We start from the raw sequence: 12,109 nt of genomic DNA on the forward strand, positions 1-12,109 counted from the left end.
CACGGGGCAGCAGTTCGCTGTCAAGATCGTGGACGTGGCCCAGTTCACCTCCAGTCCTGGACTCAGCACAGAAGGTCAGAGGTCACCGTCTCCCTGCAGGGCTCCTCCGCTGGTTCCGGTCCCGGTCGGATTCCTCCGCACCGTCAGATTAATTATTCAGAAGTTTCCCGCCGCCTTTCATCCCTCCATATTTTAACTTTCAGCTCAGACCCCGGCTCTGATTGAGCAGAACCAGGACTGTAAAGGTGTAACGGCTGTAAGAGGAGGTGAGGGGAGGGGCGGCACGGTGCAGCAGCGGTTCGCACTCGCCGTGAACGGCAGAAACACCGAAAACGTTGTAGATCCAGGAGGTGTTGCTGTTGGTCGTTGAAACTGGTGCAGAACTTCTCTTCAGCACAGCCGTGGAGCTCATGCTTCCGTTTCCACGGAGACCGAGTCGGGTGTATTTGAAAAGTTGTGTTTTCAGCACCGTTGGAAGTTTTTCTCCTGAGGCGTTTCGTACGTTTCCCCTCGGTTTCATCCTTTAACCTGAAACTGCTGTGACTTCCAGCTCAGCCGCCTTCAGGATTAGAAGCAGCGACCGCCGCTCCAGCAGTGCGTGGCGCCACCTACAGGTCGCCGCTGATTCTCAGCTCCGTCTCCTCTGTCTAGATGTCCTGTTTTCTCATGACAGCAGAAAACCTCAGTGATTCCATTTCTCCGCAGCTCTCTGGAGAAGATTGCAGGTTGGAGCTCGGCTCTGCGAAGCTGTTCAGACTGGAAATTGCAGGTGTCGCACCAGGAAGTGTTTCCGACGGTCGTCTGGACCAAACAGGCACAAACGAGCAGGACGGAGGGAACGTTAGGAGGGCGGAGCTCTGGAGGATGAAGTGAGGAGGAGGAGGAGGAGGCGGCGGCAGCCTTTCTGCTGTGAGGCAGATTTATTTCAGCCCACATGCTGCTTCTGTATATTTAGAAAGCAATAAATGGAGCCGCGGCGTTTGGCGCCTTTGTCCCGCCGCCGTTCGCGGATCAGCTGGGCGGAGGAAGCGATCCGTGTTTCCCGTTAAAGGAGAACAATAAAGACTGAGAGCCGTCCCAGATGCTTCTGTTGTTCTCCGGTTCGCTTTGTGATCTGAAGGTAATGCTGCGAACATTTCCCAGGTTACCGAGCTTCTCCTGAGACAGTCTGCAGAATCTGCATCCAAAACTCAAAAGTGCTGTGAATTCAAGGCGGCGCTCTCCTGGAAGCTTGAATATGAGAAATAACTCATCTGAGTAATGGAGTGAGCCTGTGCTGATTGTCTCTTCTGCTCAGATTTCCATCAGAAGGACATAATTCCCCAGCCTCTTCTGAGCTTCTCTCAGCGGGCCATCGTCAGCGCCGAGCATCGTTTTCCGTCGCCAGTCGTTCTTCGTTCCTTCAGCGTTCAGACGGATCAGAAGAATTTCCCGTCAACCGTGAAATAATCATTGTGGGTTTGAATTATACTGTAGCTCAATTTAAAGACATTTCCAAAACGTAAAACATCAAATCATGTGTGTCTTTTATTTTTTATTGGATTTCCTCCGTGAAGCTCAGGAAAGGCAGACGTGCTGAGAAAAGCCTCGACCCGTCTCCTCCTCTTCAAAGTGACCAAATAGACTCGAAAATGAGTTTGAACTGAAGCCGACGCGTTTCCTTTGTGTTCGGCTCAAACCGTGAAGAGCAAAGTTCACCTCATCGATCTGTAAATGAACCGACGGAGCGGCTAAAGCTGAGGCCGAGTCGAGTCGGAGGAAGTTAAATCCCTCATGTCTCCACACAAACTTCTCCCTCTTTTCTTTTCGTACCGATTTGTCACCAAACTTGCGGCCGGTTCTAAACATGGCGGCGTCTCCGTGCTGACAGGTTAGTTACTGCGCTTCTGCTCGCTCTTTTCCTCCGGTCTGTGACGTTTTGATGGCCGGCTGAGTTCAGCTCTCCTCACGGCGGGTGTCAGGAGTGTGAATCCTGCCGTGGTTCGCTGTGACGGCCCGGCCGGCTGAACAGACACACGTCCAGAAACCGCCGTGACCGGGCAGGAAAGGGAGGGTTACTGGGTGAAAGAGTCTAAATTGGCCGATTCACGTACCTGATTTACCTTCCAGTGAAAGTTTAGCATCATCAGCTGCTGTTTAGCCCAGAACCAGCCTTTGGAAATGGAAAAATCCCAACATGAGTGTGATGATTCCGTCCATTAAACCTGTTCTTCATGAGAAAACTGCAAAAAACCTGCAAAAAAAAGCTTTTATCTCCAACAAATTCAGTTTTTTATGTATTATAACAACACTGGATTAACTTATTACATTTGTTTTCTTCGGGCGGGTTTGCAGATAAGCGTAGAAGCATTTTCACGTTTCCATGGAGACGGAGTGTTTTTGAAAAGTTCCACTTTGGAAGCTGGAAGTTTTCTCAAATGAAAATGCGAAAGTGATACGTTTTCTCTCAGAATGCTCTAAATGGGGTCTTGAGGCGATGAGAAAGATTGAAAATGTGTTCGTGTGTTCCGTGGAGCCGAAGCTGAGGTTGTTTTCCTCCAGGTGTTGCTGATCCGTCCGGTCGGCGGTGTCACGGTTTGATCCCCATCGGTCCTCCGTCCTCGAGCCAGGCAGCTCTTCTCACGCCCGTCTTCTTCCCCCTCCTCCTCTTAGAATCAGAGCAGTCACACTCCGGCGGGCAGCTGAAACACTGCACCACCGCGGCAATCCGGCAGACACACACACACACACACACACACACACACACACACACACACACACACACACACACACACACACAACAGGACACCCGCACAGCCAGGGAAGTGGGTCAAACACTTCGTGTGTTGGCAGCAGGTCGCTCTGATACACACACACACACACACACACACACACACACACACACACACACACACACACACACACACACACACACCCACCAAGTGCCATCACTGCCTCCGTCTCATCCTTTTTCACGTTCAGGACTTGGTCTCTGCCGTTTGGAACCAATCGGCTGTAAATCTGTTGGAATTTCATGGAGTTGTTCTCATTGATCACCGATTGACCAGTTGTTGAAGTGATCGGCCAAAACCAGTGTTTCAGCAGAGCATCGTTTGATATGAAATCCACAAAGTAAAAACCGAAAGCTGAATTCTTCACATTATATTTTAGATTTTTTTTGATATGCTACATTTCAGAAGATACAAAACACATTAACGATCAATACAAAGACGATGTAAGTATTGATTTGAGAAAGTATCAGAACAGCAACAACGCTCAATCCTGGAAATCAGAAAAGTTGTTGTATAATAGTAGCTTCATCTGTTTTACAGCCGCAGTGATTCTGAAAGGAGCCAGTCAGTCAGTCAGGTGTTTACTGAGATATATTTAACTGTGATCATAGTTATGTGTCCTGTGATTATAGAGATTATGTTTGATTCTCACACACCTCCTGCCACTGCCCCACAGACCAACATTATGAAAGCTCACCTCTTCTCCTGATCATGGCTCTCGGATCTGACTGGATGAACATGTGTAGCGTCCGGATTGATGGCATGAGGAGAGCCGTGTTTCAGACGTCGTGGAGACGGTAGTTTGACTTCTGCACTCGTCTCTTTTCCAGCCCCAAACGTGTCTTTCAGTCCGGTGGCTCTGGAGCCGTGTGAGCTGCACGGCTTCGCTCTCCAGACTCAAACAGCCGCGAACAGCTCGATATGTCAGCGGGAAATGGAGCCTAATATGCTAAATTACAGCCGGAGCTGCGGGGCTGCGTGCCAGCAGGGAGGAAGAGGCGCTGGCATTTGGCTGCCATCTTATCTGCACCTCGGATTGTGTGGAAGACGCTGCGCTGCTGCGTTTAACCTGAACGGTTCCTCTGAATGCGATTCCACTCTGCAGCTCCTGATGGCCGCTGCCTCACGCCGTCCGTTTATCAAACAGAATCACACGTAGGTGAGAACGGAGACGGGGTGAATCTGGTGGAAGATGCTCTAATCTGGATGTTAACTGAAGATAACCCGCACACACACACACACACACACACACACACCTCCAGCCACTGACTGTATCAGTCAGCGAGCGTCTTTCCCCTGCCGCCTTCTCCTTCTGGTAATTTGCGCCTCATTTGAAGGGAGTATCGGTCTTAATCTCCGGCGAGGGTTCGGTTGACAGCCTGAGCAGCGAGTCTCCGGCTGACATTAACCGTCTCAGCCGGCGATGCCCTTAAGGTGGCCACTGATCCCGGCTTTAGCGGCATTAGCGCGGCGTCGGGGCTCGCCGCCGCCCCGCGCCCGTCCGCCGAGGATAAGCTTAATGTTAGCGCTCAGGCTCGCGGCGGCGCGGCCGGCCGGCAGCTTAATTAAATGTCACCCAACAACAGCGCGCACGTGAGTGACTCCAGCGCGGTTCGGCTGACGCGTCACCTGTTTTCCGTTCCGTGTGTGGATCGAGCAGTTACCTCGAAGAGTTTCGGCTTCAGGACGGCATCCGAATGTGTTTCCTTTTTTTTTCATAATTCTAGGGAAACGCAGTGAATGACCGCTGCACCACATCGGACTTTATTCTTTCGCATAATTCCTGTTTAGGAGAAATCGCCGCGTCGATCTGAAGAAAAACGTTACGAGGAGAAAATTCTGTTTTTGCAGCGACACGAATTCCACTTTTGTTGAGCTTTTCAGACGAGACACACGCCTGACAGGGCAGCCCTGCTCATCTCCTCAGTGTCTCCCGCTTGTCAGACACAAATAAAAGAAGAAAATATCTGAAAAATCCAAGTTCACACAGGTTTTATACTGATGCCTCCACAGCTGATGCTGTTTTCCAGCTGAGAAAGGATGTTTGACGTCCTCGTCTAATTTCAGAGAATTTCATGTTGTTTACAAGACGAACAGTTCAGCCAAACAAACAGGATGTCGCTCCGACCGCCGGCGTTCTCGAGCAGTCTAGGTCTCAACATGACGTCTTCTGGATCTTGGTCTTGATTCAGTTTCGGCTCTTGTTGATCTTGGAAAACTGGTCTTGTCTTGACGCTGTCTCAGGTCCTTGAAGTCTTGGTTCTGTGATGTTCTGGTCCCGGTCTTGGCTCCCGTTGACCCTGGTAGACCCGGTGGCTCTTCAGCTCGTCGGTATCGTTCTCTCTCAGCCCGGTCTCTGATCTCAGTTCTGATCCTGGTAAAGCGTCTCCTGTCTTCTCTTAGGTCCTCACAGCGGGTCTTTAAACCTTCTCCAGAGGCATCGGCTGCTTGAAACCCACGGCTCACGAGTTAAGAGGAGAACGAGGGTTTTTGATTCTTTATTCCTGCAAACGAACATCAGATTAAAGCACCAGTGGATCTTTTTTGATCAGATCTGGAGTCGCAGCTGAAACTGTTCTGTTTCGGCTCTTCGGGCTCTTCTGTGTCTTTCCCACCCAGGCCGCTGTTCACCGTTTGGTTTCACCTCTTGATGGGGCTGGAGACGGATTATCTTCTCTCTGCCAAAGGAATAAAGATATCTGAGACTCTGCAGGTTCAGCAGTCGCCACATGAGCAGATTTTAATCTGAAGTTTCTGCAGTCCTTCACTGATTCCCTCTAATCGAACCAGGCGCTTCCATTCAGCCCGTTTTAACACTGATCTGTTCAAACTGCAGCCCTCTGCCCTCGCACTGATTTTCCTCCACTTTTCACCAAACTCCGTGTGAAGAAACACGGACCTCTGGAAGGCTTGTTTCTCCATCTCAGCCTCCAGCCGGATGTGGCTCGTTTGGCAAAGCCAGATGTTCTGAAAACCAGATGTTGGTGGTTCTCTGGTGAAATCCTGCGTACAGCCGCGCTGAAATCCTGAAATCCATGAATCCAGTGTTTCAGTCCCTCAAACTAACCAACAAACGGAACCATCGGGTCTCCTCCAGCCGAGCAGTAACCCCTCTGAAGGAGCAGGAGCCGGGAATGTTTGGTCACGGCTGCATAATGGACGATCCCGTCGCTGGAGACCACAGAGGAGCCGCTGCGCAGCATTCATACTCCAGTATTTATCAAACTCATTAGGCTCAGAATAGCTCCTCCTGTTCGCCTCCTTCATTAGTTACATGTTTCATGTGCAGAGGAAAATCAGCCACTTTGCTCAAACAACTAAAAACAGACATAAATTCACAGCAAGTCTCAATCAGAGTTCTTTTTTTCCACAGTGGGATGTTTTGTCTTCTCTTGGAACGGTTCATTATATGGTGAAAACCGAAAAAGAAGATAAAAACCAACAGAACTGGAGATGTTCTCCCTGTCAGAGCGGAGTGGGACCCCCTCCTCCACCGGACGAGCCCCAGGATTGGGAATCTAATGTAATGATTAAACATGGCGTTCGGGAACGCTGCTAACTTCACTGCAGTCGTTCTTCACTGAGCCCCGATCATCCGGGACGCTGCTGCCTTTTCGCCTCTGTCTCTCAGAAACGATAGAAAGTTCAGTGTGTGACTGGTGTCGTCCTGGTGACGGCGGTGTGTGTTTCCTCCACGTTGCCCCCCCCCACAGCCCCTCCTTCATTACCGTTAAAGCGCGGCACGCTCTTCGCCCCGCGGCGGTGAGCAGATCTGAAATAACGGGCAGGAACCAGCTGCACTTGACCCCGAGCAGAGCCCGGCTCGCTGCCGGTTTGTTTTAGAGATGAGTCATTTCCACGGAGCGGGATGCTTCCTGCCTCTCCTCTTCACAACACTCAAGCGGGAGCCGAGACACAGCGGAGGTCAGAGGTCGTGGAGACTCTGGAGCGTTGAGACTCAGCTGGACGGCGGAGCCGGGTTGAAATGAGGAGTGTGGGTCGGTTTGTTTGACATCTGGCTGCAGGTCAGGGCAGGAAGAAGAACAGAAACCTGTGGAGGAGATGCTGGAACATAAATAATGCAGCATCCATCCGCTCTGCATCCCTTCATCCCCTCATCCAGCTGACGGCCAGAGCACGGCCGCAGCACCAAGAATCATTCCTAAAACTAAAGCTAACGCACAGAAATCCTTCACATCAGTGTTTATTAGAAGATTTATTGATTTATCCAGAAATTACTTGTAAAGAGCAGGAAGAGGTCAGAGGTCAGAGCTCTGGTCCGGCCAGACCTCCAAGAAAATGGTAGAAACTGGAAGAACTCTGATTATCTTTTTCCTTGACAAATGTTGTGCTTGATGAATGAAATTTAACTCTATTTAATTCTGCCACCAGTGAATCAGAAATATGTTTTATTGAGCGCAGGCTACATATGATTTTTTTTTTATATTTTTTTTACATAGTTTGATTTTTCACTGAGGCCAAACTGTATATATATTCTTTTATTATAAGCTGGATTTTTTTTTTTTTTTTTTTTTTTTACCAGACTTTACATCTAAGCTGCAAAGAATAAGTAGCTCTTCATGGCTCGCCAGTAAAATACAAACTGTAAATAACTCAAGATTTAGCTGCTTTATTTTTAAATTAGCCTCACATCCCTGCGGTCGGGGAGAAGAACATGCAGAAAGCAACAGAAAGAGAAGTTTTGGTGAAATTTTTCTGCAGTTTTCGCCAGAAGGTTTCATTAAAGTCGAGATTGTTTAATTTTTTCGTAGTATTTGTTTGGTTTTGTGTAAAAGTTGATATTTTCTTCATGTACACGCTGCACCACGACAAAGAAGAACTCCCATTTAAAGGTTATTTAGGCCCAGCGTGAGCTGAAGGATGGTTTTCAGAGTCCCGTACCGCCCGCTGACGTCTGCTCTCCTCTGTGTTTCCAGACCTGAAGCGGGAGGCCAGCATCTGCCACATGCTGAAACACCCCCACATCGTGGAGCTGCTGGAGACCTACAGCTCGGACGGGATGCTCTACATGGTCTTCGAATTGTGAGTGTCGGCGGGGGGGGGGGGGGGGGACGCAGACAGGAAGTGAACCCTGCAGTCTTATATAATCAGCCCGTTCGGAGTGGGGGAGCGCTCCTTTATATACGCAGAGGGAAGAGATGGGATTAAGATTTCACACCCGCTGCAGCGCCTCCGTATCTCCATCTCTCCCTCCTCTCCCAGAACTAATTCCTTTATCGTGCGGAGCCGTTATCGCCGAACAGGCTCGCCCGTAGTTCTGTCTCACCGCTCAGCGGACGGCCAGAGAAACTTTCAAGGAAAATGCCGACGAGCTCCACTTAAAGGGATTGTCATGGTTCTGGAGCTCCGGTATTTGATCCTCACACACACGCACACACACACACACACACACACGCACACGCGCGCGCTCACACACGTGCAGGCGGATGTGAAGCTGTGCGGCCACCTGAGCGCAGGTCTCAGCGGACGAGTCGGGTGGAGCTCCGGCTGAGACGGACCGCCTCGTCCAGTTCGCTCATCGCTGCTGAGAACAAACCGCCGCTCGCTTTCTGCACATCCCCGCCTTGTAATTCAAGTGTTTTCACAGCGTTTGGTTGGTTTTCTAAGCCCCGCCCCCTCCTCCAGGATGCTAACATATAGCCTTGATAAAAAAAAAAAAAAATGCAATTTGATGTTAAATATGGGAATTATCCACTAGATTCTGAAGTATGAAAAAATACTGAAATCATGTGCTAAATGCCGTTTTCAATCAGGAATTAGCCACATGAGAAATTCCTATTTCCAAGCTGGGAACAGAGAAACTGGATTCTCATGTTTTTTGATAAATTCATGTCAATCAAATGCAGAACGTGTAACTTTAAAACAGTTTTATTTTTAAACTGCATAAAGCTTCACTGAATGAGTTTGTGCAAATTATATCTTGGAAAAATTACCAGTTGAGGACTTTTCTCTGGAGAGGAATACCATTTAGGCCAGGTTACATGACAAGTATTAGGTAAAAACACTTTTTTTTTTTGTTTTAATTTTATTTTTGTGTTTCAGAAAAATGTTGTCTTTGCATGGTAACTTTTTTAAATGATGCCTGTTTCCACTGAAATACATAGAAATGATTAAAAAAAAAAAAAAAAAGTCTTCAGTCGCTCCGATCACCACACACCCCAGAACACAGCACGTGTTTCCCATTTGAAGGCGTTGTCGTGTAATCGGAGCCTCAGCGACGTTAAACAATCCTTTCTTGTGTCAATCAGCAAATTTATTTGACTAATAATGAACCCAAAGGAAATCTGTCGAAGTATTTTCATTTCTCTTAGTGTTAAAAACAAAGCGTGGTGGCTCTGTGGGCGTGGCCTAATGCTTTGATTCTGTAAGCCCCGCCCCCTGCTTCAGCTTTACCTTCAGTTTTTTCTCATCCATGATGTTTTTAACGTTAAAACACTGCTGTTCGTGGGTTTTACAGGTCGTAATGCTGAAGATGACCATTTGGAAAGTTCGCATTTCCACAGCGAGCTGAGTTTAAAGACGCTCTGCATCTGAAGTCCTCACTGCTGGAGGCGGAGCGTTGCTGGAGCTGATGTTAACTTCTTCCTCAGGCTCAACAGCAGCGAATCAAACCAGCACAAGTTTTTAAAAACCTATTAAATAGACTCAAAAACACGACAGTCCTGTTTACTCAGCACAGAAGCTCAGTGACAGCAAACATGGATACTTGGATCCCTTCAGATGACTGGCCATCGACCGGCATTTCCTGTAATGTGTGTGTGCGTGCGTGCGTGCGTGCTGGAGTATCACCAGCTGATAAATTCCCACTTCTGGGTTTGCAGTCATGATGACGCTCCATGTACCGAGGTTTTCATGGTTTTCGGAGCTCATTTGTGATGAAGTATAAAACATAAACACTAATGCACATATGGGAATGTGGTGTGTGTGTGTCAGTGGCGGCTGCTGGTCTTCCAAAGAGGGGAAGCTCATTTTCAGCATACATTGTAATATGTGTAATCTGTTTTTTGTATGTAAATTCTATTAGCTTTCATGCCTTTTGTATGCCCTGTCAAAGTTAGACAGATCCTCAAAGCCCACTTGTGACCAGACAACACCTCCCTGAGATAGTTTCATCCAGAGGCGTGGCCAGCAGTACATTTTATTGGTGACAGCGCTTCCAGTCAGCAGCTCACCTGGTCAGACCAGGACAGCTGAAAGGACCTGTTACTTTTCCCCACCTTTCGGCACCAGCTCAGTCTTAGGAGTTGATCTGTTATGCAGTTTAACACCAATTTTCTCTTCGTAAGGAAGACTATCAAATGGCTTCACCAAAATCCGGTCCACAACATTCACATTGTCTGCCGTTGTGTGCAGCTAGCGAGCAGCTGGAGCTGCTGGAGGCTGGAGCTGTGTGAGAGAAGGGGAGAAGCTCCACAGCTGCTAGTCGAGGACAGAAACCACAGAGTGACCGAAACGAGTCTCCAAACACAACGCTAGTCGTTTTTCACAAACACAAAGTCTCCAGGGATCAGCAAAGCCTCCGAATCAACTCAGAACAACAGAATGAAAAACTTCAGAAGCGCTTTGGTGCATTTTTTTTACTTCAAGATCGCTGATTTGCTCATTTCGCTGTCAATCAAGCTTCACACAGATCATCCAATCAGCACGCAGAAGCTCAGCGTCCAGGCCAGCCCACTGCCCCATAGACCCCCAGAGACGCTGAGCGTCCGTGGGCGGGACCAGCCCAGTATTTTATCCAATGAGCGTCCAGTTTCACTGCAGCAGAACAACCCACTCTAGCTTCCGCATGGACGCTCAGCGTCCGGCTGTTTAAAGCGCCGTGCCGCTGCGAGGAGGAGTGAGAAAAAAGCCGAGTCAATTACTTGAGATAAGTAGCCGATTCTGAACAAAAGATGAACGTGTTGTAGAGTATATTTAGTCAATGAAATGTTCACACAACAGTAAATATTGGACCACTTATTTTTTGACATTTTAGGGGAAGTTGAGCTTCCCTTGCAGTCTTAGAGCAATCGCCACTGGTGTGTGTGTGTGTGTGCGTCCAGGTCTCACCCCGCCTCGTCAAAGTGTGACTGCAGCTGGTAATAAGAGCAGGAAATGTGGACGCTCTGCGGCCGAGTCCTCCAGGACAGCCTTGCTAATTGGCACAGAGGCAGAGCGAGAATGAGGAGCTTTACAGTCATTGGAGGGAAGAGCTGAAGGGAGCAGTTATGAGCGACGCCGTCGGCCGCGGCTAAATCTCCGGGTCACGGTTCCTGCCGGCGTTAGTGGCCCGTCATTCCAGATGTGTGTGTGTGTTTAACGCCGTGCAGCGGGACGGAGCTCCACCAGGCGGAGTCCGTCCTCCGAGGCTCATTGATCGGGAAACGCTGCGTCACCTGAGGACGGCGCCCGGCGAGCCGCCGTCGCTAAGATCCGATCTTTCTTGCAGACGATCCCGGAGGGCTGAGAGGGAAGCAGATCCCGGAGCTTCAGTTAGCGACTCGGTTCCACCGCCTCAGTTCCTCTTAGCGTTTTCATCTGTAGGCTGAGAGTGGTTCTGACCTTTGACCCCCCCCCCCCCCTCCTGCTCTGACCTTTAAGTCTCACCGTCTCCTCCTCCTCCGTCTCCTCAGCATGGACGGCGCGGACCTTTGCTTCGAGATCGTGAAGCGAGCGGACGCCGGCTTCGTCTACAGTGAAGCCGTGGCCAGGTAAGCTCCGCCCCCCTCCATCAGAGGCTCGCAGTCCTCCGCCGCCGTCCTCACCGTGTGTCCTTGTTTTGAAGCCACTACATGAGGCAGATCCTGGAGGCGCTGCGCTACTGCCACGACAACAACGTCATCCACCGAGACGTCAAGGTACCGCCTCCCTCCGGAACACTCACGTGTGTGTGCGTGTGCGTGTGTGCGTGCGAGGTTTGATGGATGCTTTGTTTCAATACCATAATATCATGTGGTTTTAACTCCGTGCACGTTTTTCTACACATATGTTCAAAAACTGTTCAAACAAAAGTTCAAACATCTTTCATGTTTCAGATGATTTTTAAATTCATTAATTTACAGAAGTTTTAAAAATGTTATAAAATGCAAAACTTCTGAGTTCTGAATACTGGATACGAGTGTTGGTTGGAAACATCAGATGTCTTATGCTCTGGTCCTGGTCCTGGTCTTGGTCTTGGTCTTGGTCTTGGTCTTGGTCCTGGTCCTGGTCTTGGTCCTGGTCCTGGTCTTGGTCCTGGTCCTGGTCTTGGTCCTGGTCCTGGTCCTGGTCTTGACTCGGCCTGGGGTTCGGTGGTCTTGACTTCATCGCTTCGGGTCTTAAAAGCAGAAAAGTTTGTG

General features: G+C 49.2%; 1 protein-coding gene across 11 annotated transcripts in view; it reads left to right on the forward strand.

Moving 5' to 3' along the window:
- Nucleotides 1-12,109, forward strand: part of caska (calcium/calmodulin-dependent serine protein kinase a) — a 129,440-nt gene that overhangs the window by 55,508 nt on the left and 61,823 nt on the right. For all 11 annotated transcript variants that reach the window (XM_030111548.1, XM_030111540.1, XM_030111541.1 and 8 more), the window contains exons 2-5: nucleotides 1-74; nucleotides 7,709-7,814; nucleotides 11,405-11,482; nucleotides 11,557-11,629. The exon at nucleotides 1-74 is cut by the window's left edge and continues 39 nt beyond it. In XM_030111548.1, the coding sequence (XP_029967408.1) occupies nucleotides 1-74; nucleotides 7,709-7,814; nucleotides 11,405-11,482; nucleotides 11,557-11,629 (331 nt within the window). The remainder of the gene's footprint in view (nucleotides 75-7,708; nucleotides 7,815-11,404; nucleotides 11,483-11,556; nucleotides 11,630-12,109) is intronic.

This window comes from Salarias fasciatus, chromosome 16 (genome assembly GCF_902148845.1).
Source record: "Salarias fasciatus chromosome 16, fSalaFa1.1, whole genome shotgun sequence".
Taxonomy (NCBI): domain Eukaryota; kingdom Metazoa; phylum Chordata; class Actinopteri; order Blenniiformes; family Blenniidae; genus Salarias; species Salarias fasciatus.